General features: G+C 61.1%; 1 protein-coding gene across 4 annotated transcripts in view; it reads left to right on the top strand.

Annotated features, from left to right (window-relative positions):
* Positions 1 to 27755, top strand: part of OSBPL5 (oxysterol binding protein like 5) — a 57901-nt gene that overhangs the window by 16065 nt on the left and 14081 nt on the right. For 2 of the 4 annotated variants that reach the window (XM_079104923.1, XM_079104924.1), the window contains exons 2-10: positions 12268 to 12424; positions 14475 to 14557; positions 18145 to 18327; positions 18913 to 18993; positions 19229 to 19330; positions 22771 to 22974; positions 23883 to 23967; positions 25879 to 26053; positions 26330 to 26528. In XM_079104923.1, coding sequence (XP_078961049.1) covers positions 12268 to 12424; positions 14475 to 14557; positions 18145 to 18327; positions 18913 to 18993; positions 19229 to 19330; positions 22771 to 22974; positions 23883 to 23967; positions 25879 to 26053; positions 26330 to 26528 — 1269 coding nt within the window. Of the gene's footprint in view, positions 1 to 12267; positions 12425 to 14474; positions 14558 to 18144; positions 18328 to 18912; positions 18994 to 19228; positions 19331 to 22770; positions 22975 to 23882; positions 23968 to 25878; positions 26054 to 26329; positions 26529 to 27755 lie in introns of those variants that run through there. The other 2 variants (XM_079104926.1, XM_079104925.1) reach the window with 1 other exon arrangement.

The following is a 27755-nucleotide window of genomic DNA, read 5'->3' as shown; positions in this document are numbered from 1 at the left end:
TCATCGTAAGCCACCTGGTCTGTGGTCATCTGCTACGGCTGCCCCAGGAAGGAAATGCAGCCCACAGGACCACCCCTCCTGTCCCCTCGTCCCCCATGAGCATGCTCCTAGGGCCAGGCACCTCCCACCAGGCCCACATCCCACAGGCTGCACCGCCTCCCAACAGTGCCACCAATACACAGGCCTTCAGGGACGTCCAGGTCCAGACCACAGCACCCCTGCCAGGGCAAACCAGGTGGCACGCTGGGCTGGGGTCAGACCCAGGGGCTTAGCCCAGCAGGGAGAGGCCAGGAGAAAACCCAGCAAGGGAGGCTCTGCAGGGTGTTGGACGGTAGGCCCTCAGCCTGGCAGGAGCAGGCCAGCTTGGGCGTGTGGCTCTGCAGGCAGCCCAGGGCCTACTCTGGGGTAGCCCAGGCTGAGGCAGTGGCTTAGAGGGTCCAGCGAGCAGAGGGGCTGGGTGTCATCACTGCCCCCTTGAGGACCTGTCACCTTCCAGGCTCCACAGGTGGCAGGGGACAAGGAAGTGCAGTTGGTGGCCTGGCCTCTCCTGCTGGCAGGGCGGCTTTTGCTGCCGGGTGCATGATGACTTCTGACAGAGTCAGCTCCCCAGCCACAGGGAGGGCCCAGGGCCACAGCCCTGAGCCACCTGAACCTGATGGGTCACCAGGGCTGTCACAGCTGGCTATCTCCAGATAGGCCCAGGGGTTGGCACTTGCACACACCTGTCACCTCTCTCCTGCTCAACCCCAGCTGCTGTCCCTGTCCGATGGTCAGTGGCGAACATGGCCATGTGCCAGAGGTCATGGGGAGGGGCCTGGGCCCTGTGAGCTTCAGCAGAGAGGGTCCAGGTGGTGCCTCCTCTGCAGCTAAGATGGAGACCGGCCAGAGCCTGGTCAGGAGGGAGTTCCGCAAATAGCACTCAGTGGGTGCTCACTGTGTTCCTCATGCTGGACCAAGCCAGTGTGCATGGGGCCTGGGGCCCAGGTGACTGTGCGCAGGACTCGGGGCACGGGTGAGGGGCGTCCTCCCACTGTGCGCAGGGCCCGGGGCCCAGGTGAGGGGCGTCCACCCACTGTGCGCAGGGCCCGGGTGTAGGTGAGGGGCAACCCTCATCCTCACAGTGCTCCTCAGTGTGGGAGTAAGGCCCTGTCAGGATCACCGACATTCACCCTGGTGGCCTCAGGTAGGGCACCTGATGTGACCAGCTGGAGGAAGAGGGTCACCCAGGGCCAGGAACAGGTTGGTTCCTATGAGCACTGCGGCCTCTGGGCTTGGGATGGAATTTTTCGCTTTCCCCCCGTGCCTCCATTTCCCTGGGTGCAGTCTGATCCGGGACACTGAGCAGTGAGTGGGGCGGGGGCCAAGGAGGACGGGAGGCCATGGGGCAGGAGGTGGGGCCTCCCAGCCATACAGACCCAAGCCCAGCAAGCGTCTCTGGGCAGGTGCAGCCCCCCAGGGAGCGGTGTGCTGGGGCTGGCATGGCCTCCCTCCCTCCCTGCCCACCATGTCACCCTGGGCAACTCTGCTCCCCTGGCTCTCAGTTACTGCATCTGTGCTGGAGAGACAGCAGGAAGAGATGCTTGGACTCTTGGGTCTTTTTTGCTCTCAAAAAAGCCCCTGGACAGGGAGGGGAGCAGGGAGGAAGGGGAGGGACGCTTGGCCTGCCCACACCTGCCAACTCCCTGAGCAAGGGCACCCAGTGCAGAGGACAGCCCAGACACTGGGCAGAGAGTAGTTGGTCTGTGAGTCTGAATGTGGGAAAGACGGGAAGCAAGCAGAGAGCTTCGGTTTATAGGATTCACCCCGACGTCGACTGGGTCACCCCCATCCGTGTCCACCTGGAGCTGCCTGAGAATGGTCCAGCCCTTCGGGAAGTCCCACTCCAAGTGCAACCAGGGGCCATGCCAGGGCAGGAAGGGGCCTGAGGCCTGTCCTCCTCCACCAGATTTGCATGAAGGCAGCTGGGCCCCAGGGGAACCCCAGGTGAGCTCAGGTGAGCAGATAGCACCTGTCCAGGAGAGGCTTCAGCAACAGTCTCAGCTCAGCCTCCGCCACCAAGTTCTTGGCGCAGGGACAACCCTGGGCTGTTGATCTCTGCCATCTAGGGTGGGGCTGGGGCCGGGGCCTCTGCCCCCCAGATCTAGAACCCTCTTTCCTAGAGAGAAATTCGGGGGTGCTGGAGAGGCTGCTTCGTCCTGACCCAGCCAGGTCAGGGCGCCATGGTGCGGACCTGGAGCCAGCTGAGCGTGAACTGCAGGCCCGTGGGCTGTGGGGGCTCCTCCCACGTGCCCCATGCACTGGGCTCTGGGTTTGGGTTCACTTGTTTTTAGTCTCTGCTCAGTTGTCCAGGTGGACACATTGACACCAGGTTGCAAGTCAACTCCAGAAGGACCTGGAGGGGAAGGAGGGGACTCTGGGACAGCCTCACCTGAACGGAGCCGGAGGCTGGGTCTGGAATGAGACCAGAGCATGATTAGCACTGGTGCCCCCAGTGGCACCAGTGGACATCTGACTGGGGCCGTCTGGTCTGCAGAGCGGTGGGCAAGGCCACTCTCGTCTTCCTGGGTCCATCTCGACTCCACCTCTCAGCCTCATTGCACAGGACTCCTGCGTCCCTGTGGGCAGCTCCCAGGAGGGACGGCTGATTCCAGCCTTCCAGGACCTGGGCATGGCTGCGCCTGAGGCGGGCTCATTTCCGAGGGGCCCGGTGCTCAGAATAACTAACAGTAGTTAACAGAACCCTTCCCGGGATCACGCATCCCTCCGGCACAGAGGAAGACACTGAGGCTCAGAGAGGGGGGGGAGAGGTTCTACCCCCAGCGGCCCAGCTGCCCCGCCACCTCCTGTTCCAGTAGGCCCTGTCCGACACAACAAGGAGGGAGGCCAGTGCAGTGGCCAGGTGGTAGGCCTCAGAACAGGAAGGCAGGGTGCGCAGAGAGGTGTGGTAGGGAACTGGCTCACAGACTGGGCCTGAGTCCCACGTCTGCCATGGGCAGAGGAGGCCTGGGAGAGCTGATGCCTCCATCCAGGGCCATCAGGCTGGAACACCCCCCAGGTTGGCGAAGGCTGACCTGCCTGTTCTGGGCAGACCTGTGACTGATTAGGGCACGGCCCACCACCTCGGGGAGGGCAGCCCTCTGTTCTCGGTTTGCTGATGTGAATATTAAATATGTCCCAAAACCCCTTCACAGAACACCTGGGATAATGCTGAACCAACTATCTGGGTTCCCCAGTTCCCAGTCAAGTTGACACAAAAGTAACCAAGATACCATGTGAAGCCAGGCAGCCCAGGTGCAAGTCCCACCTCCCCCACGCAGCAGCTGGGTCTCCCTAGGTGGGTTGCTTGCCCTCTCTGTACCTCGGTGCCCCCTGCCATTAGACAGGATTAGGTGGCCTGCAGGGGCAAGTGCTCATGTGGCTGGCACGTGGCAGTAGTTTGGACCGAGGTCTGCGGTTGGCCTCCCGTCCCTTCTTGGGCCTTTCCTTAGGTCTGGGGGAGGCCACCAGTGCTGCCAGGGCCCTCAGGCCAGGGTCTGCCTGCTCTGCAGTGTGACCCGACCTTGTGGGTAGAGTGGGGGAGACAGGGAGGCCCTTCACCTCAGCCCCCAGGCGCTGGGCATGGTCCCAGGGCACCACAGACCCTGGGCATGCTGGCCTGCCCGGTGCCCCCGGTCCCGAGGAGCTGTGGGCAGTAGGTATCCTCTCTGGGCTCAGAAACAAGGCTCCACGGCCAGCCAGGCTGACAGAGACCCAAGGACAGAGGGGAAGGCCCCCGCCCGCCACCGGCCTGGGGGCCCTGGCTTCCCGGGTCCTAGTGTCCTTTCTCCCTGGGGAGGCCTGAGACCAGGCTCAGTGCACTGAAGGCCCCGCCCACCCAGGCATCCTGAGTTCCGACCTCTCTCCCCTGTGCCTGGGGCCTTGGGAGGAAAGGACCTGCCGGCTTTCCTGGCCACCCATGCTGGGCCGCACCCCCAGGTGGTGTCCTGGGCTGGGCTGCCGTCTCCTGCTTCACGAGCCCCACCCTGCCTGGGCCCACAGCGGTCAAGCTCTCGAGAGACACCGGAAAGCTGTGGTCCACTCCTGGGTGGCCCTGCGCCTCGGTGGCACTACCCGGAGCCTGCCTGGGGACTGCCCCTTCCCGAGATGTAAGGCGGCCCAGCAGGCTGGGCGTGCCACCAGAATCCTCCCTCCCTCCGCTGAGGCCTCAGCCTCTGCGAGGCCGCCGGAGACAGCGGCTGCTCAAGGCAGAGCAGGGTCTCCAGAGGAGGGTCCTGTGAGACCCTCCAACAGGGGCGTCCTCCCTGCAGCCTGCCAGGAGCTGCAGGGAAGAGCTTTCAGCCGTGCCCTGGGCAGTCACCCAAGCACAGACGTGCCAGCCTCAGGCCAGGCATTAGGGCCCCACCCAGCTGGCACCTTCGGGTGGGGAGGGAGGGGCCGGATGTCCCCAGGAGGGCCGTGCGGTGACTTCTCCCCAGACAGCAGGGCCTCCCTGGGGTGGGAGTATGTCAGGGCTGGGCATTGCCACGCCATCCTGCCCCACAGGGCAGAGCTGGCCTGAAGCCTGGGAGGGAGGCTGTCCCCGGGCAGCGGTGGACACCTGTGCCCCAGCTTCCCTGTTTCAGTCAAGGGTGTTGATTCGCTGTGACTGGCAGGGCCTCCTTTCCTGCTTGTACCCGTGCCTCTCCCTCTCCTCCCCTCTGTCCCTGCTGGCCAGCAGGCACCTGGAGAGCCACCCTGCCACAGCTCGCATCCCACGTTCTGCCTCCATTTCATCAGGAGGAGTGAGCAGGGCCTGGGTGTGACACGGTGGGGTCCGGCCTGCCCAGGGACCACCTCCACCTGGCCCCTAGTTGGGGCTCCCCTGGCCAGGCCAGGGAGTGGTCTGCACAGGAAGTGGTGTACGGGTGTGCCAGGCTGGCGAGCCGTACTGCTGAGGAGTTGCAAGAGGGTGGTCTCGTCAGGAGGCCAGGTGGACCTGTGCCAGGGCCAGGCCCATGGGCACGTGACTCTGCTGAGTCAGCCTGGAGGACTCCCAGGCCCGGCCCACGCTGCCCTGAGGAGGCAGGCCACTTCCTGCCCCTCCCAGGGCCCAGGCCCTCCTCGGCCCTGTCTAGCCGGCTCTGCCCCTCTACCTCGGAGCTTGACCCTCCTGTCTCCCTGTCTGCCCCCTGGACCATCTTCAAGCTCAAGGGAAACTTGAGGCTTGGAGCCGCACTCCCGTGAGGGCCCCAGGCAGGACGTGAGCGGTGGGCACTCAGACCTGTGGTCCCCCTCTCGGGGCCTCTGTTTCTGCATCTTTGAATGCGATGGTGGTGCCCAGTCCCACCTTGCGGGCGTTGTGAGAACCACGTCAGATCAGCTGGAGCGTGCCGAGGCCTGGGGCCACCGTCCCTCGGCACAGCGTGTGGGCTGGAAGAGCCCAGCCAGTGCCCCTGGCGCCCAGGCCCCCATCCGGGTGCGTGCCAGGGTGCTCCCCAGAGGCTCCACTTACCTGGGGCCGCTGACTTTGCCCAGTGTGAGCCCCAGGCAGGTGGCCCAGCCTGGACTCAGCCTGGAACGTCCTGTTCCTCCTCCTGGTGTCTGCTCCCAGGAGGGACAACTGCTGCTGGACCCTGAAATGCAGTAGTGTCCGTGGGGTGCCTCGGGTGCGGGGACGCTGCCCTCAGCAAGGTTTGGGATGTAGTGTGGCTGCTCTCCTTTAACGGCTGGCTTCTGCCCTTCCCTAGAACCTTCAGCAGATATGCTGAGAGCCAGTACGTAGGCTCATGTTGCTTCATCCCTGACCCTGTGGGGTGCAGAGCGTTGCCCTGCCCCACGACCTTTAACGAGGCTCCACCGAGTTCAGGCAGAAGTGTGGGTGTGGGTGCCCTGACAGAGGCTCCTGCAAACGCCCACTAAGGGGTAGTGTCCCAGCGCACAGAGCCTGGCCTTCCCAGGAACTCTCACTGTCCTCCCTCCGCGGGCTGTGGGTGAGGAAGCGCCCAGGCACTGTGGGTGCTGGGGACGGGCTCACACTTGGCGCCTGTAGGCACCGCAGCTCCCTGAGAGCAAGCCCAGGGGCTGAGAGACGGACGCAGCCCTTAGGCTGGGCCCTCGCCCCCAGCTGGTGGTCCCCAGGCCTCTGCAGGATGATAGGGAGGGATTTGGTTAGAATGGGCCCCTGCACTTGAGCTTGAGCAGGTGGGACGGAGGTGAGTCCGGGGTCCTGCGAGGCTCCCCGAGGCTCAGGGTTCCCACAGAGAGCAGAGGCTCAGCCAGGCCTGGCCTCCGATAACCGTCTCACAGCCCCGGGCAGCCCTGACAAGTGCCAGTGCCCGGCCCTCACTAGAATCCGGCTGAAGGGGGGCATCTGTCCGGGAGTGCAGGCAGGGCCATCTGGAGGCAGTGGGTGGGTGGGGGTCCTGGCCGGAGTGGGCTCCACACCCACTTCCAGACCCTGCTGCCAACCAGCGGGACTCAGCCTGGGAGCATGGAGCCTACCCCGGCTCCAGAGGCCAGTGTCCTCAGGGACAGAGGCTGACCAGAGGAGGGCAGGACTCGTCCTGTTCCCCACACCCACCCTGGCTGCCCTGCGCTGGCAACACAGCCTCCTGAAGCTCAGAGGCTTCTGTGCCCAGGTGGGAGAGTCTGGGGAGGCTGCTCAGGCCCAAGGGGTAGCGTGGGGGGCGGAGATGGAGGAGGAAACAGGGAGCCTGTGGTCAGTGGGAAGGGGGTCAGACAATGGCTCCCGGCGTGGGCGGAACCTGAAGGTCAGCGTGTCCAGGCCCCTGCTGCCGGGTGGGCCATCCCAGGCACATCACATGGGCCCCCAGGTGGCTCCTGGGAGCAGGAGGTGGGGGCTCAGAGGGTGCATGCGTCCCTGCCCTGCCTGGACTCAGGAGGGCCAGGGAGGACGGCTGCCCTCCGGCTGCTGGCCCTGCGGGAGCCCTCTCTGCACGCGGCAGCTCCAGCCCCTCCCGGGCCCACCTCTAGCCACGAGCTGATGGGCTCTGGAAAGGCCTCGTCGCTCCCACCTGGGCCCAGCCAGCCGGGCACAGAGGGGCTCCAGTGACCTTCCTCAGCAGGGGGTGCCCCACAGTGGAAGCCCAGCCTGCCTGGGTCCTGCAGGACCAGAAGAGTAACCTGTAGGCAGGCAGTTGCCCTGTGGCAGAGCCTGGGAGTCGGTCCTAGGGGAGCCCTGCCAGAGGCCCAGCAGGAGCAAGGGCAGGTCAGGGCCCTGGCTGGAGGGAGCCCGGTGGCTGGGGTCCTGGGAGGAAGGGATGCATGCTGCCCCACTTTCCTCCCCACTCCCCCATCCCAGCAGGACTCTGAGCCCCCAGGGTCCAGCACCCAAGCTGCTCCAGGCCCCCCTGGGTCCCAGGAACACCCCATGCCACCCCCAAGTCCCCGCAAACCTCTGGAAGAGATCCACACATGTGGCCAAAACCCAGCCCCGTGGGCTCAGCCTGTACCCAGAGCCCCCTTCTTCCAGGGCTGCATGTCCCTCCCTCCAGCGGGGGTGGTTCCCACTCAAGGCCAGGCCATGCGGCCACTGGAAGCAGCCAGGTTAGAGTTGCACTGCAGGGACCTGCAGGGGATGCCTCGGTGGCAGCCCTCCTTCGCCCCTGAGGCAGGGAACTGGAGGGTGGTTCCCAGCATCCTGTGCTGATCCCTGCTTGCCAATGGCTGTGGCCTCAAGCCCTGGAGCCAGGGAGGGGCCACTGGTGACCGAGTGTCAGAGAAAGCTTCCTCGGGCCTCCAGGAGCAGCGGCTGACCTCACCCAGTCTGGCAGGAGGTCATGGCCTGAGACTCCAGGTGGCTGGTCTGGACTCGGGCGAGGAAGGGCCCTTGGCTGCGTGGTCGCCTGCAAGTCCTCTTCCCTCTGGGGGCACTGTGGCCACAGCCATCCCTGACCCTTCCCTCGCCCCAGCTGGTGGCTGCCTCCTGGCCTGGCCTTCGTGTGGGTCCTCCTCCAGGGACCGTGGGGCTCTGGGCAGGACCCCACCCGCAGGAATGTGGCTTTCAGCTGGCACCCTGGCCGCCCCTCGGGCCCCGGGCGTGTGCAGGCGCGTCTCAGGGAGTCTCCGGCCCCAGCAGCATCTCTCCTGCACTTGGACATTGGGATCACAAGGACATCGAGTGACGGGGAGACGGGTGGTGGCATTGCTCGCCCTGGGCACAGGCCAGCCTGGACAGTCATGGGGACAGTGGAGGCAGCTCACACATCAGCCCTTGGTGGCCTCAGACAGGCAGAAGCCGAGCCCAGAGAGAGGCCTGGAGCCTTGGCAGTCAGAGCGGGACGGGTCGTGGGGCTTCTTGGTGCGCGGCGCCGGGGGGGGCCTCGGCGTCTCCAGGTGCCGCTGCCACACCTGCTGGTGGTCTCTTGATCCACCCACCCTTCGCGCCTGCCCCTCGTCCTTTTCTCCCTCCCTCTGCCGCCGTGCGTGCTTCCCTCGTCGTCCCCCCTCCTCCCGCCCCACATGGGGTGTCCATGGGAAGGACAGTGGTTGGTCTGGCATAGCCCCTCAGTCCCCGGCTAGCAGCCCGGGCGTGCAGCCCTCTGGTAGACCCCGAGTCTCCCACCAGCTCCTAGAGGGCGGGACCTCGTCCGGGCCGCCACGGGTGCTCTGGGAACACTAATTCTTTCCTTCTACCTGACCTTCCACCTGGCATGGCCCACATCTGGGAACAGGGAGCTCCCCAGGTTATCATGGACATCAGTCCCCCGGCTGCCCCTGGTCGGCTCTCTGAGGACCCGCCTCTGAGCCGGAGATTTGGGGGACGGGGTGCGGAAGGCACGTGGGCATCTGCTCTGGCGCCTTCACCAAGAAGCTCGCCTCCCAGGTCCCCACCCGGAGCTCCTGCTCCGGCTGCTAGCATCAGACAGCAGGCAGGACGGACACCAGAGAGCTCTAACAAAGGATAAAGAAAGGCCAGGGAGAGCAGCCAGAGCCCCGGGCTATGTGGGGAATGTGCTGTGCAGCCCGGCCCTCCGCCCCAGAGCTGAGCTCCGTCCGCCTGTGGAATCCGGCAAGTACTGGCCCTGGAGAGGTGGGTGGGAGGTGCTGGGGCCGGAGGCCAGTGCAGAGGCCCTCGGCAGCAGTGGGCTCCATGTTTTCGAGGACCATAAAGGGACCAGTGTGGCTGGAGCTGAGTGGGCAAGAGGGATGGGAACACGGGCGGGGGCACGTGGAGGACTTGGGATAGGGGTCAGGGACAGGAGTGTGTTCTGAGTGACCTGGACTTACCTTTAAAACAAACACCCCTCCCCCCAGGTAGTGTGTGACAATGGCCAAGAGGCCACTAGAACTGTGACAGCAAGTGTGAGGAAGGCTGGGAGCTGGGTCCTCCAGAGAGTTCTACAGACCCAGACCACTGACCTGGGTGCAGCCCTGCTGGGCAGGCAGAGGGAGTCTGCAGGGCCCTGGCCCTGGCATTGGCTTGCAGGGGTCCGCAGTAGAGCAGCTGCAGCTGCAGTGTTGGGGGGTGCATACCAGCAGGTCAGTCACTCAAAGTCCACCTGCTGTGGAAAGGAGGGGAACTGTGCTGGTCAGAACGCTGTATGGGAAAATGGAGGGAGGGAGGGAGGGAGAGGGAGAGGATGGATGGATGGATGAGTGGGTGGTGGGTGGATGGATGGATATGAGGATGGATGGATGGATGAGTGGGTGGGTGGATGGATGAATGAGTGGGTGGTGGGTGGGTGGATGGGGTAATGGTAGGGTGGATGGATGGACGGATGGATGAATGGGCAAATGGGTGGGTGGATAGATGGAGGGTAGATGGATGGATAGATAGATGAATGGGTGGGTGGATGGATGGATGAGTGGGTGGGTGGGTAGATGGATACACAAATGGATGAGTGGGTGGATGGATGGATGGATGGATGAGTGGGTGGGTGGATGGATGGATGAGTGGGTGGGTGGGTAGATGGATACACAAATGGATGAGTGAGTGGATGGATGGATGGATGGATGAGTGGGTGGGTGGATGGATGGATGAGTGGGTGGTGGGTGGATGGATGGATATGAGGATGGATGGATGGATGAGTGGGTAGGTGGATGGGTGGATGAGTGGGTGGTGGGTGGGTGGATGGGGTAATGGTAGGGTGGATGGATGGACGGATGGATGAATGGGCAAATGGGTGGGTGGATAGATGGAGGGTAGATGGATGGATAGATAGATGAATGGGTGGGTGGATGGATGGATGAGTGGGTGGGTGGGTAGATGGATACACAAATGGATGAGTGGGTGGATGGATGGATGGATGGATGGATGAGTGGGTGGGTGGATGGATGGATACACAAATGGATGGATGGATGGATGGGTAAACTGTCAAGTGAATGGACAGGAGGAGGGAAGAAGAGACAGGTTAGAATACAGACAAGTGGACCCTGGAGCATACAGACCCTGAGTCCCAGTGGCCATTAGAATTCATGCAATGAGATCTGAGGAGAAAGGTAGCCACTGACCACTATGTCCTCCCCAACCCACCCCAGGTGGAGCCAGGGCAGAAGGCCGCATGGGGTGGCTGCATCCGAGCCGTAGCTGTTCTCCAGCTGTGCAGACAGGATCCCTCCACCTGCCCCGGGTCCACAGAACTCAGATCCTAAGAGAAAGGAGGCTCCGGGTGGGGGAGGCCACCTGTGCCGTCGCCCTCGCCACTCTGCCCGGGAGGCCCTGTGCTCCCTGCTGGCCCTCAAGGGCAGGGTCCTGTCTGACTTGCCTTGGTTGCCCAGCACCCCGCACAGCCCGTGTGCCCAGAGAATCAGCCGAATGAATGAGCTAGCCTCCTCAGTGCTGGCTCCCTGGCCGGCACACCCCTGGGCAGGTTGGATACGGACTCTGAGAAGCAGGGCTGGTGCCACCCCCCCCCGTCTTTCTCAGCAGTGGGTTTGGGGGAAATTGAGATACTGAGACGGTAGAGCTTGTGAGTCAGGCTTCACACTCTGTCCAACTTGGGTCCAGTTAGTAGCTGTGTGATTTGGGGCCAAAACCCACCCTCTCTGAAATCAGTTTCTGTGTCTGTGAAATGGCAAAGGTGAGGAGCTGCACCAGGTGCCAGGTGACACGAGGGGGTTAGGAGGTGCCACCTCGGAGCCCCTCACTCTGACCCCTGGGCAGAGGTCGTAGAAGGGTTCTGAGGCTGGGACAGAAACCCTGGCACAAGTGACATGCTGGGCCACCCTGAAGCCCCACCTGGTCCCCAAGTCTAGCACGAAAGGCTTTGTGTCTGGAGTCAGGCCCGTGGAGAAAGCAGAGCCTTTGTCCTGGCCTTGACCAGGAGCCATTGGTCCCCAGAGAGCCTGCAGGGCAGGGAGGGAGGTGATCAGCAGGTGTTCAGGAGCAACCGGGAGCGGCCGACGCAGGAGCGGGAGCCCGGTGCCCTGCCAGCACCACCCCTGCTGTGACAGGGGGCGCGGCTCCGCTCGCAGAGCTGGGAGCTGCTCATCTATGAACCAAGCTGAGAGCAGGTGGGTTTGGTGCCGTCAGTGGGACGTGCCTGGGAAGGGGGACCTTGGCCAGTTCTCTGCTGAGGCGGAGGGAACCGTATTGGGCGTGGGGCTCCCGCCCACGGCTGGCCTTGCTCCGGAGGTGGCAAGACCTGAGTGCCTTCCGGAGCCAACCGAGCGCAGACTCGCAGACTTGCTGGAGGGGAGGGGAGGCCGGCAGAGGTCCCTGGCGTCCTGACCCCACGACACTCCTGTGGGGCCCCGGGCTTGTGTCTGGCCATGCAGGGAAGCAGAAACGCGGCCCGGGGCGGGCGGGAGGCGGGAGGGCTCCCCTTGAGCACGCCCGGGCCTTGTCTCTCGAGGTGTCTCTCGAGGAAGGCCTGGCCTTCCTCGGCGTCCTCTGTGGACAGACTAGCCCTTGGCGTGTGTGAGTGGTTGCTGTCTCTCTGCCGCAGAGCACTTTCACCCTGAGGGCAAGTCTGGTGGCCCAGCGTGAGTCTGTGGCCCCCTTGAGTTCGCTCAGCTGTGTTCAGGGTCCTGCAGACCAGGGCCTTGGGGTTCTCGAAGGACACCCGCCAGGTGCTGTGACAAGCCACACTTATTCCCTTAGCTCCCTGGTCCTGGAAGAGCCAGCCTTGGACGAAGCTGTTGGCCTGAGCGTGGGCTTCCTTGCCACCCACCCCTGCCCACCTTTGGGCCTCCTCAACCCCTCAGAGTGGCCCCTGGGGTCCCTGAGTGTAAGGGGGTCACCACCCCATTGGCCCCACCCAGGCAGGAGGGGCTGCCCGATTCCAGCCGAGTCACGGCTGGGTCCTCTCTCCCTTCTTCTTCCAGAAGCCCCCCAGCACCCACGCCATGAAGGAGGAGGCCTTTCTCCGGCGCCGCTTCTCACTGTGTCCGCCCGCCTCCACCCCACAGAAGACCGACCCCCGGAAGCTCGCGCGCCACCTGCTCCTGGGCTGTGAGAATGAGCTCAGCCCGGCCGGCCCAGGTGGGTGCTGGCTGTGGGCGCCCTGTGGCCCCAGGTCCCCGCGCCCTCGCCGCCCTCGGGGGCAGCAGCCTCCTCTGCTCGCACCCCCACCTGGGACTGTGTAGCCTTGAGGCACAAAGGGTTCACAGCACACCAAACTGGCAGGCCCGGTGGCTTCCTGCTGAGATCCATGGGGGTCGGCATGGAAGACAGGGAGGGCCCCCAGCCTGTCTTCTGGGGGGACGGAGGCACAGTCACCCCAGACACAGGCTCCAGGGACAGGCAGCCTGAGGCCTCCCTGCTCTCCTTGCGGGTGACCCAAGCCAGCCACTGGGTCTCTGAGCTCAGTTTGCTCATCTGTAAAATGGGGGCAATATTGGTACCCATGCCCCTTACCAGGGCCGTGGGTGGGGGGACCATTCAGTTCTGGTGCACTGCCAGGCAGCTCATGGGTGAAGCCCTGCACCCCGGAGGGCAGCGCCCTGCCTGCTGGTGTTCACAGCCCAGCCCCGCCTCCTCCTGCACGCGGCCCCACCCAGTGGAGTCTGAGCTGCCTCCTGCTGCCCCATTGTGACTGCTGAGCCCAGAGAGACCAGCCCTTCCCTCCGCAGCCCCTGGGGGCCAGAAGCTGACTGCCTGCCCTGGAAGGACTCTCCCCAGATGGGCCCCCACTCCACCTCCTGTGGCTGGGCAGGGAGGAGGTGGGGAGCTTTGGGGCGGGGGACTGTCTCTTCTAGTCTCAGTCGACAGATGGGGAGGCAGAGGCCCAGCGCAGAGGCCTTGTGGAGTCCTGGGAGGCCAGGCTACAGGAGGCTGGAAGTCAGAGCTCCGCCCTTACTCCTGCCGCCTCATTAGCAGCCTGCGCGCTGCTGTCGGGGAGCCGGGGAGGTGGCGTCTCCAGCTGTCCGGGATTTGGTCCTCAGTCACTGGCCCAGGCAGGGCAGGACTGGGCTAGGTGGAACTGTCCAAGGAACAAAAGGGGCAACAAGTCCCAGGGCAGGGCAGGGAGCTGGACATGGACAGGCCGTGAGGAGGAGCCAGTGCTGGTCGTGGCCTGCTGGGGGCACCCTGCGTCCTCCCAGCCCAGGGCACGGCGCCACGCTGCAGGTGGCCCAGGGTAGCATTCCAGAGCATCTGACGAGGGGACCCTGAAGGTGGAACGGACCCCTGCTGACCCTGCCCAAGTCAGGGCTTGGGGTGCTGGGTGGGCAGGGAGCTCCGGGCTGCCATCCCCAGGGACAGGGACATTGTGCAACCTTGAATGGCTGCCGCACAGGACGTTTGGGCAGAACTACTTCCTCGGGTCATTAGTCTGCCTTTCTGGAGAGAGGGGCTCCCAGTCCTACCAGCCCTTCCCAGGACTCCCCGGGAGATGGTCTGCAGAGCCCCCGGGCTTCGGCTGGCTCTGGGGGTGTCTGTCCTCACCATGCCCCTCCTCGCTGCCCGCCTGGGGCTGTGGCCGGAGGAGTCACCCACAGCCCTCAGGGGCTGCTAAGCCAAGGGCCCACAGTCACAAGAAGTGGGCAGGAGGGCCCTTCTGCAGCTTCAGGCCTCCTCTGCAGCCTTCCTTCTGCCCGTGACCTTCAGAAGTAGCGCAGGGCAAGGGGAGCCTGGGCCACGTCCCCAGGATTGACCCCAGACACCTAGGGTCTCCCTCCTTCCTCCTCAGCCAAGCTGTGCTGGGACCCAGGACAATGTCCCACCACCTCCCTCTCAGTTCCAGCACTGGGGCCAATGGCATCTGCCAGAGGGACACATGGCCTGCACCTGGGACCCAGCGTGCCTAGGAGCCTGGATGCTGTGCTCTTCCTCTGAGGACTGGGGGCCACACAGACCCCAAGTTAAGAACACCCCAGGCCCAGAACCCCTGGGTTCCGCCCACTGCTCCCGGCCTCCTCCCTGTGGTCACAGAGGCAGGGCCAGGGCCCCTGGTCCCTCCCAGGGCTGACGTTTGCTGACACTTACTGGACCCCTCAGGGCAGTGTCCTGTGGCCCCGCCACCTCCACTGGCCCCCGCCCCTCCTGGGAGCCCGGCCGCCGTGCCCTCTCTCACCCTGCTGCTCTTCTGCAGGGAAGGACATGGAGCCCGATGGCCCGTCACTGCCGAGAGATGAAGAGCCCCCCACCTCAGGCTCTTCCACCAAGGTGCCCCCGGTAAGAGCACAGTAGGGGGAGGGCCCAGGGAAGGGAGCCTGGCTCAGGGGACAGCAGGGTGCTGATGAGCCTGCAGCCCCTGTTCAGTCCAGGGAACAGGGACCCAAATCCCAGGTGCACAACACTGAGGAGGGACCGTCCCAGGCCCAGCCTCGAGGCTGTTTTGTTAAAGCCACCTTCCTGGCATAGCACAGGGAACCCAAGAAGGGAGGTGTGCGCTTGAGAAGCTGCCCAGAGCAGTGGCCCCGTGCGGCAGGGTGTGAGGCACGTGTGGGGCCTTGGCTGCGCCCTTGCCTCTGCCGGCCCGGGACCAAGGGAGTCCACGCGTGCTCCCCGCCAGCCCTAGCTGGGCAGTTCTGAGTCATGAGGATAGAGGCCATCCTCCACCTGCACTGGCCTCGGGGGCCTGCATGACCTCAAGCAAGGCCTGGAGCCAATGGTGTCCTGGTGGGCCCTGGTGTCAGCCTCAGGGAGAACAAGGGACCTGCGCCACCCTGAGCCCACAACCCCTCACCCGCACGCATGGCGAGACGCTCTCGGGTGTTTGCTTGGCCCTTCAGAAGTGTTGAAGTGGGCAAAATAGACATGATGTGAGATTTCCCCTTGTGACCATGTCAAAGCGCAGAGTCCGGGGCACCAGGCCCCTGCCCCGCAGCTGCGACCACCTCCACCTCCAGAACTTGCTCATCTCCTCAAACTGGGACTCTGTCCCGTTGGACGCTGCGTCCTGCCCTCCAACGCTGCCCCCTCCTCCTCCCTGTCTGTGGGTCTGACACCCTGGGGCTCGTGGGAGGGGGTCCTGCAGTGTGGCCTCCGTCATTTCGCCCAGCGAGGTGCTCCAGGCTACCAGGATGAGGCAGCGGTCAGAGTGCCTTCCTTTTCAAGGAGAGTGACAGTCCTGTGGGGTGGACGGTTCCGACGCTCTGCTCTCCAGCCACGGGCCCTGGGGTTCTCTCTTCTTTTTAGCCACAGTGCACGGAGCTGCTGTGGATGCACTTGGACTGGTATTTTTTGAGTGCCAGTCTCAACACTTTGGAGTGGAATTGCTGGTCACAGGGAACTCTGCAGGAATATGAATTCTAAGAATCCCAGGCTTAAATCTTGAGGGACGGATGTGCTGCCCCCTCCAGCTATGTGCAGGGGCTGACCCTCATGTCCTTACCAGCCAACCCTTGAGATTTTCTATTTTGTTTCCTTAAAAAAATATGGCATCCTGGTGAGACACCCAAGTGGTGCTCGCTGTGGTTCCGGTGGCCTTCCTGGGGAGTCTCCACGCGGAGCGTCTTGGTGAGCTCGCTGGCCCATGCGCGTGCATCGCTTTGGAGGAAGGTCTCTGCAAGCCCTCCACCCGCCTTCCCGTGGTGCTGCTCGTCTTTTTGCTCTAGCGTTGTGGAGCTTTTTATGCATTCTGAGTCCTAGACCCCTGTCGGATGGACACTTTGCACTCTCTTGCCCCGTTCCTTACATTGTTCCAAATTACAGTTTAAGTCCTCTGAATGGGTTGCAAAGTTCCCTCCAGACTCCGAAGCTCCTAGTTCTGAGCAGCATTTCTCGTTTCTCAGGGTACCCCATTATTGCCTGACTCTCAGTGGCATTCAGGAGTGACCAAAGGGCCCTGGCCTGTGGTTAGGCTGCCCAGCACAGCCTGCAGTAAGGAGGAGCAGTGCTCGGAGGAGCAGTGCTCGGAGGAGCTGCAGCCACCACACCCGATTCCTTTGCCCAGCAGGGAGGCGGGAAGTGCCCCTCCATCCGTCCCACTTTCTCTTCTCATTGCCCACAGCAAATGCAGCTCCATTCTGCCCCACGTGGTGGAAAACTGGTGGCAGGGGGTTGTCAGCAGGTTCACAGATCATGTTCTAATTTAAGCCAATTAGCTTTCATTCCTTTATTTGGGGTACTTGCTGAACCCCCAGCTACCAGTGCTGAGCCAGTGTGGGACATAACTGTCCCTGAGGCGGGCATGCTGACCACAGAAAAGGCTGCAGCTACAGAAGTCCTGGGCAGGCTTGGGGCACAGTGTGTCACCAAGATCTGGTGCTAGCAGGGCAGTCTGAGCTGAAGTTCTTGTGTGCAAGTGACACAGGGGCTCAGGAAGGGGCAGGGCTGCCCAGCAACAGGGAAGGGCATCCCCAGTTGGGGAACAACATGTGCTAAGTCAGCCAAGGGCACTGTGCCCAGACCTGGCTCAGAAGACTCCTGGGAGAAGAATCAGGAGCTCTAACCCCTCAGCCTGGCCCCCAGAGGCCTGTCTTCTGGCCAAGGTCCAGCATACATCCTTAGCACAAATGCTTCTTCCAGGGCAGAGCCCCTAGGAACCCCTCCTGTGTCCCTTTTCCCCATGATCTGGAATGTTCTTTGGACTAAGTGGGTGCAGCACGGGAGTAAGACTGCTGGGGTTCGGTCCCAGCTCGGCTTCTTTTAAACTGTGTGACCTGGACAGGTTGCTGACTCTGTCTGTGCCAGTCCCCTCTCTGCAGAACACAATGGCAGTGGCCCGAGCTGCTGTAGGTGACACACACAAGCCTGGCACCCCGCACCCTCCACCCCTGCCCTGACAGCCCCTCCACCTATGGGTGCTGCCTCTCTCCCAGAGCTTGTATTCGCTGCCTAACCCGGTGCCTAAGGCGAGCCTGGCGGGGTGCTGTCCGGGTGTCCCTGGAGCGGGGTCCCTCTCTAGCCCCAGCCTGCGAGCTGCCCCACCTCGCAGTCCCTCTCTAGCCCCAGCCTGCGAGCTGCCTCACCTCGCTCCCTTCTTGGCTTCCCGTCCACCAAGTGGGGATGAATGGCTCTGCCTCGCAGGTCCATGGAGGCGGGCGGGCAGGCGAGAGCAGCGGTCCACGCCCTGTGGTCGCCTTCCATGCTTTCAGTTACCCCTGGGCAACGTCACTCTAAAATATCACATGGAAAATTCCAGAAGTAAACAGTTCACTTGTTTTAACTTGTGCACTCTTCTGAGTAGGGTGACAAAATAACCATCCTGCCGCACCCTGCCTGGGACGTGAATCCCCTTTGCCCAGCGTATCCACTCTGCGTACACTACCCGCTCGTTAGTCACTTGGTAGCTGTTGTCAGACAGAGCGGCCACGTCCGCTTTGGTGACAGTGTATTGTTACAATCATTCTACTTTATTTTTGCCTACCGTTAATCTCTTACTGTACCTAACTAACTCTAAGTCAAACACCATCACGGTACAGATGTGTAGGGAAACAGCACCTCCTGGGTTCACAACTACCCAGTTTCTGCAGCTACCAGATCTTTGGACACACCCTTTGCAGACAAGGGGGACAGTGGCACAGACAGAGCCTCAAAATGGGGCCTGGCATGTCTGAGTGAACAAAGCCTTAGCTCTGTACCCTTGTCACCTGCACCATCACCCTGCTGTTCTGAGCAGGCCAAGGTGAGGGCCCAGCCCCCTTGCCTGAATGGAACCTCTTTACAGAGTGGAGAATTCCCTGCCCCGGAAGCTCCAGAGGGTGCTCACAACCTCCCCGGCACCCAGCAGAGGGAGTAGAGCAGGGCAGCAGGTTTCCTTAGAAGGAGCCAGACAGCTGGAATTTTGGACTTTCCTGCTCACGACCCCTCTGCAGGCACTGCACACCACCGTCCCCAGAGAGGGCAGCCACGGCGTGGAGATGAGTGGCCCGCTGTGTGCCCAGGAAACTGTGGACGCTGGAGTTGGAATTTCATGGACCTTTCATGTCCCGAGAAATCGTATCCATTCGACTCTGTCTCAGCTGCTCACAGTTGTGGAAACTGTCCTTGGCTCGCAGGTGCATAGCAAGGGGCCGTTCCGCCCTTCCCAAGCCTGCAGCCTGAGGGCCGCTCTGCGTCCCAGCTACCCTACCAGCCTCTGTTTCCCCATCCATAGAGGAACTATGGCCCCTCCCAGCTCTGAGATCCTGGATTGCTGCTTTTTGCCAGCAAGTCAGCTGTGGCCTGCGCAGGACCCCACCTGTGGCCACGGGCAGGACCTGGGCACTGACCCCACACACAGCATCTTCCAGAGTATGGGGCATCCTCAGCACATAGCCTCCTCTGCACACATCAGTGCCCAGAGGAAGGGCTGGTGTCGATGGCCAAGGAGCAGACGTCCTGGGCCTCAGGGGGAGGACGAGGGCTACTCTTCCTGTGGGTGGATGCACCACAAGCTCACTCACCATCTCCTTGCCGTGAATTCAGTGCAGGTGCCCAGGAAGGGGCTCTCCACGATCCCCCTTGTTCTCCTACCCCCACAGACCCCCCAGGAGTGACGGCTTTCTGACTTCTGTGTCCTGTACCTTGAACTGGCCCCTGCCTGCCCCAGTGCTCCCCAGCTGCACCCAGTGCCCCCCCACTCCCACGTGTCTCTCTTGCAGGCAGAGAACAGGCTGTGCAATGGGTCTGACAAGGAGTGTGTGTCCCCAAAAGCCAGGACCTCCAAGAAGGAGACCCTCAAGGTAGGCCTGGGCCCTGGGAGGGGCAGGGCCTGTCGTTTGTCCCCTTCATAGGGAGGCGCCCAAGGTGAGAGGGGCCCCCATCTGCCATTAGGTGGGCACACTGCAGCCTACCACCCCGTGCCCCACTGCTCTCTTCTACCTGCCTGGCCCTCCTCCAGCCCCAGGCTGGGTGGTGGGAGGGACCGGGCAGCTGGGGGCCATCCCCCATGACCACCCGCTGGTGCTCTGGGCCCAGGCACAGAAGGAGAGCTACCGACAGGAGAAGAAGCGGGCCACCAAGCAGCTGTTCAGCGCCCTGACGGACCCCAGCGTGGTCATCATGGCTGACAGCCTGAAGGTGGGTGGCTGGCAGTGGGAGCTCCCAGTGGGCAGTGGGAGGGCTGCGGCCACTTGAGAGATGCTCAGCATGTATGCGTGTTCTGGGGCTGCCCTGTATGGCTTAAAGCTATAGAAACCTCATTTCCTTTTTCTGGAAGAAAAAGTCCAAAATCAAGGTGCCAGCCAGGCCCCACATGTCCTGGGGGTGGGTCCTTTCTGACCCTTCTGGCTCTAGTGTCCTTGACTTGTGGCCACATCAGTCTGCTCCCTGCCTCCGTGTTCACACGGCCAACCCTCCGAATCTGGGCCCCTTCCTGTGAGGACAGCAGCCGCTGGCTCAAGCCTCCACTCCATCTGCCCTCCCTCGATGGCACCTGACAAAGTGGGCCCTGGTCTGTGGCCTCAGAGTCCTGGGAGGGGCCATCACCCTGGCTCCTGGCAAGTGCCCAGGTTCAAGGTCAGGCAGCTGTGCTCAGACCTCCCGAGGCACTCAGCCCTGAGCCTCAGCTTCCCTCTCCTTACAGTGGAGATCGGACAGCCCTGCCCAACCTGGGGGACAGTAAGGGACACAGGTGTGCCTCTGCCACCCTCCACCCCACAGGCAAAATGGAAGCTAGGTACTGCTGTGAGCAGCAGGGCTGTTAATTCAGAAACCAGAGGGGTGATGGGAGATGAAGGGAAGACAGACACACATAGAGAGGAGAAGTGGGGCCAGGTGGGCAGCAGACTCTGGTGGAGTTTGACTGACCCAGAGCTAGCTCAGCACGTTTATTATGTAAGTTTCATCATCAAAAGGTTATTTGCAGGAATGTGTCAGCAAGGCAGGCAAACAGAAGGGCACAGGGCTGGCGAGACATGAGGGTCCTCTTGTTATGCTCAGAATTCTTTTATCCCTGGGAGTTGGTGTCTGAACTCAAGGTCCCGCCTGAGGACTACCGTGTGCCTTTGCATGTGGCCTCCTGGGGCTGGTGTCTCCATAGCAACTGGGCCATCTTGACCTGCGCCTTCACACGGGCAGTGCCCAGTGCAAATGCAGCCACGGGAGACTCAGACCACGATTCAAATCTCCGCTCTGCACATCTCCCCATTTTTATTTTTAAATATGATCAGTGTATTTACTCTGAGTGTCGGAACCTTTCCCTCTGGTGAGGGAACCCTCGTGCTGTTAGGGAAGTGGGCGATGACCGCCTGGCTGCTTCAGGCTGAGTGGGGGAGACCGGGTCCAGCAGCTTTTGGCCGGCCAGGGGTCCAGGGCCAGAGTCTGGTTTGGAAAGAACCAGCTGTGACGTCATCAGGGAGGCGGGGCTTCTGTGAGAGCAACAGAAGACCCGCGCGCTGGGAGAGGGTAACAGAATGAGTAACCCCACGGGACGATGAGACCAGCAACCTTTTATTTTTTACCAGGAGGTGTAAGAGCTAAGAATTACCTTGACAGAGAAGAGCAGATTAATGTTTTAAGAAATCCTTATACTTTAACACAGAGAGGGTTGAACTTTGGTTAGCTCCAAAACCTGTCACTCACACGAAACTTCTGACTCTTACATGAACCTTCTGTCACCTGCTTTTTTCCTTCTGCTTTTTATTTCCCTTCCTAGAGACTTCTTATATCTCTTTCCTTCACAAACCTTCTTTTCTCTCTTTCCCTTCACAAACCTTATATCTCTTTACCTTCTTTTTAAATTTACATTTGAAACAATCTTTAAGAAATTTTTGAATTTGGACAAATTACTCCACTTTAATAAGATGAAATACTTTGTATTTTATGGTACTTTAACTGAAACCTCTCATACTTTGTATATAAATTACACCAGATGAAATCTTAGCTCTTTGTGACTTTGTTCTAGTGAAGACACAGACACAAAGCAATCTCAAAGTTTTTCATTTACCAATTTATGTAAACACATTTAATATTTAATATTTAGCATCCCAACTTCGTAAATGAATCAGATGTCTCCTTTAACAAACATTTATGAAGATTGATCCCGTTGTATTAAATATAATTTACTCATTTTTAACTGTAAAAGCCAAGATATCAGACGAATGTAGTTAACAGTTTTTATCAGATCAGAAGCTTACTTTTTGGTTCAGATTAGAGTCTTGAAATCCTCAGGTAAATATTTTTAAGGAAAAGAAGAATTGTATATATGAGCTCATTCCATTTTTCTCCCTGTGCTGTAGTGTTAGGTAAGAACTTGTTCAGAAAGCAGGGTGGCAGGGTGCAGAGCAAACAAGATAGCCAGCCACAGCCACTTGAGTTAAAATATTTTAAAATATTTTTTTCTCTTGGTCTCAAACCAGTTTGTGCAATTTACATTTTAGATGCAAGCCTAGGAGAGCTAGAGATCTAGCAGAAGCTAGGCAAACAGTCTTGAGTGTTGCAACACAGAGACCCCTTTCTCTGGATCCTAGCTACCCCACATTTCACACCAGCTATAAACTCACGCTCCTCACCTTCTTTGACTGCCGCAGCCTCAGGAGCGTCCCCTCATCTGACCACTGAAGAAGTTCCCCTGTGTCCAGTCCCTGTTCAGACGCCAACTGCCATTAGCAGCAGGGCCATTAATTCAGAAACCAGAGGGGGGATGGGAGATGAAGGAAAGACAGACAGACACATAGAGAGGAGAAGTGGGGCCAGGTGGGCAGCAGACTCTGGTGGAGTTTGACTGACCCAGAGCTAGCTCAGCACGTTTATTATGTAAGTTTCGTCATCAAAAGGTTATTTGCAGGAATGTGTCAGCAAGGCAGGCAGACGGAAGGGCACAGGGCTGGCGAGACATGAGGGTCCTCTTGTTATGCTCAGAAGTCTGTGTTCCTGGGAGTTGGTGTCTGAACTCAAGGCCTCGACTGATAACTCTGAGCCTTTGTGCAGAGTTTCCTTGGGCCGGTGTCACCATAGCAACTGGGCCATTTTGACCCGCACCTTTGCACACCACAACACAGCTACAAGAGTCAGACCGTGATTCAAATCACCAATATCCACAAGGTGTGATGTGAAGGCTGAGTTAGAACAAGAGAAGAAAGGATAACTTAGACAAAGCTCAGAATCCCAAGTCACCACTCCTGCTAGTTCCTTCCAGGACCCTGGGACCTCCTTGACTTTGAACTTGACCTCCATTAACCTCACCAGCAATCTGCCCCTGGTTTCTCTAGATTTCTCTGAGTCTGCCATCATTTAAGTTCTCCTTTGTGAAATCAGAGGGGAGCCCAGCCACACCCCAGGGCGATCCCTGAGCTCTGCTCTGAGTCCACAGGGCTCCCACAGGTTTGTGGCCCAGCTTCAACTGGACTACATCTGCCCTTCCAGGCACACAGCAGGAACCCCCAGGAGTGGGGGCCAAGGAAGGGGGCAGCGAGGGAGAAGAGCTCATTGGAGCCCCCACCCCAGGCTGCCCCGCCAAGCCATCCAGACGCCCACGGGCAGCCTTAGTGGGCAGAAGTCACCACACTGCCCCCTTGCAGATCCGCGGGACCCTGAAGAGCTGGACCAAGCTGTGGTGCGTGCTGAAGCCAGGGGTGCTGCTCATCTACAAGACGCCCAAGGTGGGCCAGTGGGTGGGCACCGTGCTGCTGCACTGCTGTGAGCTCATCGAGCGCCCCTCCAAGAAGGACGGCTTCTGCTTCAAGCTCTTCCACCCACTCGACCAGTCCGTCTGGGCTGTGAAGGTACTGCCAGGCGGTGGGGACGCACTGGGCAGAGGAGAGGGACCCATAGGGTTGGGAGGCTCCTCCTGGGCTGCGGCAGTGGGGTCAGTTCCCACCATGGGACACCGCTGCCCACTGCAGGGCCTCCAGCAGATCTCTTAACTTCTCCAAGCCTCCTGCAGGGCCAGGCATCAGATATGGTCCTGGCCCTCCACAAAGAACCTTGGTGGCCTCAGGGAGTGGTGGCAGAGCAGGATGAGGCTTACAGGCCCCTCTAGCCCAGACCTCGCCCTCATAACGGGCTGCTCAGTCCAGGACCAACAGGGCTGGGCTTCCTAGGGGAAACCCAGAGCACCCAGCAGCAGATGGACTTCAGAGGAACCAGTGTTTAGTGAAGACTCTCTTCAACTTGTGATGAGGTCATGTCCAGATAACCCATTGTAAGTTGGAAATCCACACGTTTAAACTGCACTTAACACACCTGGCTCCCAGTCACCATTGCTCAGCTCACCTGCCTGAGATCAGAACACACATCAGCCCACAGTTGGGCAAGACCCTCCCACTCCAAGCCTGCTGACTGTCCCATGAGTTGAACACTGTACTGAACGTGGGACACAGTGGCTATATGAGCATGCTTCCCTATTACCGTAAAGTCAAAATATTGTACTTTGAACTATTGTAAGTTGGGAACTGTCTTTAAGTCTATCTCAGGTGTTCCATGGGCTGTACTTACCCTACAAAGCTCTTCATTATTTTTCTGAGATTCAGATTCAACTGGGCATCCTGGTTTTGCAGGATCCTGGCCACCCTAAATCAGGAAGCTCAGAGCTGGAGAGCCGAGGGCGAGAATCCCCGCCCATCCGTCTCTCTCGCTGCCCGCCAGGTCTTCCTGGCCAGGTGCCTGACCCTGCAGGTCTCTGCCTCTCCAGGGCCCCAAAGGCGAGAGTGTGGGCTCCATCACACAGCCCCTCCCCAGCAGTTACCTGATCTTCAGGGCCGCCTCGGAATCGGACGGTGAGTCCATCTGCCTGCCTCCTGGGTGCCTGCCCTGGAGGAGGGGCCCTTGTGGGATGTAATCCAGGTGTAGGTGGACATGCTTCAGGCCCTCCACAACCCCCCAATAAGATGTGAGGTCGTGGGGCAAGCCCAGGCTTGGCACCAGGCAGGCTGTTCATGTGGTACCTCTCTGAACCTCAGCTTCCCCATGGGTGACTAATACTTGTCACCCCAATGTTATGAGAATCCAGGGACCTCATTAGAGCAACCAAGTGACAGTAACTAAGCTGCATACCCTGCTGGGCACCGTGAACCAGCAGGTCCTGCTGTCATCTTCCACATGGACAGATGAGGAAACTGAGGTACAGGAGCGTGATTCCCTGCTCCAGACCCACCCCACCCAGGCTGCCCTGAACGGCAACTCTCACAGCCACAGCTGTCCCTGGAGCTAGCAGCTACCTTCCGCAGTGACCACCCTCTGACGGGAGTGGCTACCCCTCTTTGCCCTCAGGGGCCCTCAGCAGGCAGCGCCCAGCCTAGAGGCCCTTGCCCACTGGGTCCAGCCCCTCAGGCTTGGCGGCTGGCAGTGTCCTCCAGACCAGTGCCACATCGCCCCCTGGTGGTCAATGCCATATCCATGCGCCCTTTAATATTTGATCATTTGTGGGATTCCACCTGGGCCCTGGGGTGGACAGGGCAGCCCATGCCTCATGGACCTGCTGACCTGAGTGGGAGGTGAGCAGCGAGCCATCAGACAAGGAGACTGGGGACACCCAAGCTGAGTCCCTGATTGGCAGAGGGGCAGATGGGGAGGAAGAGTGTCCCCAGCCCCTGTGGGTGTCAGGGTGGGGGGCAGGAGGCCTTGCAGTGGGCGTCACTTCCAGGATGTCTGGTCCTCAGTGAGGGCCTGGAACACATTCAGGTCCCAACCCCAACTCTGTAGCTGGGACCTTCCCGGCTCTTGTCCACGTGGGCCACCTCCCATCACCACCCCTACCCCTGGACCTGCCCCATGATTATTTACCAGGCTGGGGTGCTCTGCTCCACCCCAGCCTTCAGTGAACCCCAGAAGTGCCTCAGATGTCCCCTGGCAAGAAGAGCAGCTCCAGAGAACCAGGAGCCACCGTCCTGGTGGGTCCCTCCTGAGTTTCCCAGAGTGGCCCCTGGGATGCCCCACCCAAGCAGGGTCCTTGGGCTTGTCAGGTAAAGAGACAGTCTCCAAGAGCCACGCCCAGGCCCCTCTAGGACTGACCACTCCCCACTCTGCCTGGTCCCACCTGGACCCCAGACTCTCATTGTTCTTTAAGCTGTCACTCACGGCCACCCCAGGATGCTGTTGTGAGTGGAAGGATGCCAGGTGTGACCTGGGTGGACACACGTCCCATGACTGTTAAAGCTAGGGGTCTGAGCCCACCTCCCTGCCAGGAAGGCCTCAGAGACCAGGAGCAAGAGCCCCTTCCCCTCCTCTGCTGTTCACAGCTTCGTCCCTGTGGCCTGGGCAGTGGCTCCTCCCACATGCAAGGCCCTGCCACCTCCACCCTGCTCCTGCCTGTGCTCCCGACCAGCAGGAACCCCAGGGCACCTGGACTGCTGTTCCTGGCCCTCATCCCACTCCACCTGGGGACACCTGCAGGCCGACCCTCTGGGTGCAGGGCTGCCCTGGGCCTATACCTTGAGGGGTCCCTCACCCTCCTGGCCTTAGCACTGCCTGTGGCATGGGTGCATGGAGGTTCTCTGAAGAGCCACCTGAGGCCTCCCAGGAAGTCCATGGCCACAGGGATTTCTGGGGTCTGCCCCCACCCCACCTGTGGCAGCAGGATCTGTGGCAGCAGGAGTGGAGGGGAAGAAGGTGGCCTCCCTGGGGGGTGCGGTCGAGCAGGGAGCAGGTGGGCTCCGTGGTGAAGGCAGGCGGCTGACCCGTGTCCCCAGGGCGCTGCTGGCTGGACGCCCTGGAGCTGGCCCTGCGCTGTTCCAGCCTGCTGCGACTGAGCACCTGCAAGCAGGGCCGCGAGGGGGAGCCGGGGTCCTCGCCCGACGCCTCGCCCTCCTCGCCCTACGGACTGCCGGCCTCAGCCAGCGTGCACCCAGACCAGGACCTGTTCCCGTGAGCAGCGCAGAGGGCCGGGCGAGGGACCCCGAGGTGGGGCGGGGAGGAAGCCACCCAGCTGCACATGGAGCTGCTCTGGAGCAGGGAACCTGTTACCTGCTGGTCCCCAGAGGCTCAGCTGCTTCATCACAGAATGGGGGCTGCTGTGTCCAGCAGTGGGGGGTGGCCACCAACGCAGGGGTGTTATGGAGGGCCGCGGAGTGCGGCGCCCAGGTGGGTGTGCTGGCCGGGGCTCACCTGTGACGGGTACCACACTGCGCACCCGCCTTCCAGGCTGAGCGGCTCTTCCCTGGAGAACCACCTGGAGAACGATGGCTTCTCAGACAAGTCAGAGAACGCCGAGGACTCGGGGGCGGAGACCCAGGACCACAGCCGCAAGACCCACGAGAGCGGCAGTGACCAGTCTGAGAGCCCCGGGGGGCCCCGCAGAGGGACCACCTACGTGGAGCAGACCCAGGAGGAGCTCGGGGAGGTGAGCGCTACCCCGCCCAGTCGGGGCGGCCTGCCAGGGTCCAGGATGGGGGCTGCCGTCCACCCCCTGGGCAGCGGCTGCCAGCACTCCCTAGGGGGACGCCCCTCTTCTGAGATGTGCCCGCTCCCTGGGCCCCACCCTGCTGGTGTGAGATGCAGGGATGGGGCAGAGGGTCCCCCGAAAGAGGCAGCCCCTGGAGCTGGGACCACCTGTTAGAGGACAGGATGCCCAGGAGGCCCTCGCCAGCCCGGCGGGCGATGAGCAGGACGAGGATTCTGTGCCACCAGGGAGCTGCTGCTCCTGGGCCCTGGGAGATGGTGGGCCTGGGCTGCCCCCACAACCCGTGTTCGTGGAAGCAGAAAGCAGGCCATCAACCCACTGCGTGGCTTGGACTGGAGTGTCCCAAAAGCCCTTGTGTTGCGGGCTTTGTCCCCAGCTTGGTGCCTGTGGGAGGCAGGAGAACCCCACCAGGTGGGGCCTGAAAGGAGGACTTCAGGTCGTTGGGGGTGTGTCCCCAAAGGGGACTGTGGGATCCAGGCTGCTTCTCTTCTGCTTCCTGTAAGGTGAGCAACTTACTGTGCCACACACTTCTGCCAGGGTGTGCCACCTCACCACAGCTCCAAAACCCAGCAGGGCCAACCAAGGGCAAAAATCCCCAACACTGTGAACCAAATAAACCTGTTTTCTTTATCAGTTGATTATCCTAGGTGTTTGTCATAATAACAGAAAACTGACTAATATACCACAGAGGACTCAGGAAGCTGGTGAGGAGGGTAAAGGGGGACAAGAGAGTAAAGGGCTTATGATGGGGTGGAGCAGTGCCCTGAAGGGGTGGTCATGGGGTCTCTATGAAGACCTGAATAACAAGAGGGAGGTGGCCTCCCAGTCATAGGGGCCACAGAAGTGCATGGCAGGTGTGAGCACCCATGAGGTGCTCCTATGGAGGACAGAGATGGAGTGCTTGAATTGCTATGTTGAGATGCTGTGGGCACCGTGGTGTCTCAGGAAGTGGGAGCCCAGGTGGAAGGACGCACAGGGTCCAGGCCTGGGATGGGCAGTGGGGTAGGTTGAAGAAGCCAAGAGTGCTGAGGACTGGGAGCTGCCAGGACTGGCCTCTGTAGTCATTCCTGTCCAGGTAGAAAGAAAGCTGCATATGCAGGTGGATGGCATAGCCCCTGGTCCCACAGGAAAGGGGAATTTGGGTCCCCATTGCTGTTCAGGACAGCG

This window comes from Sciurus vulgaris (genome assembly GCF_902686455.1).
Source record: "Sciurus vulgaris genome assembly, chromosome: 11".
NCBI classification, from domain to species: domain Eukaryota; kingdom Metazoa; phylum Chordata; class Mammalia; order Rodentia; family Sciuridae; genus Sciurus; species Sciurus vulgaris.
Note: the sequence above shows the minus strand (reverse complement) of the source record. Positions and strands in the feature narration are given on the sequence as shown.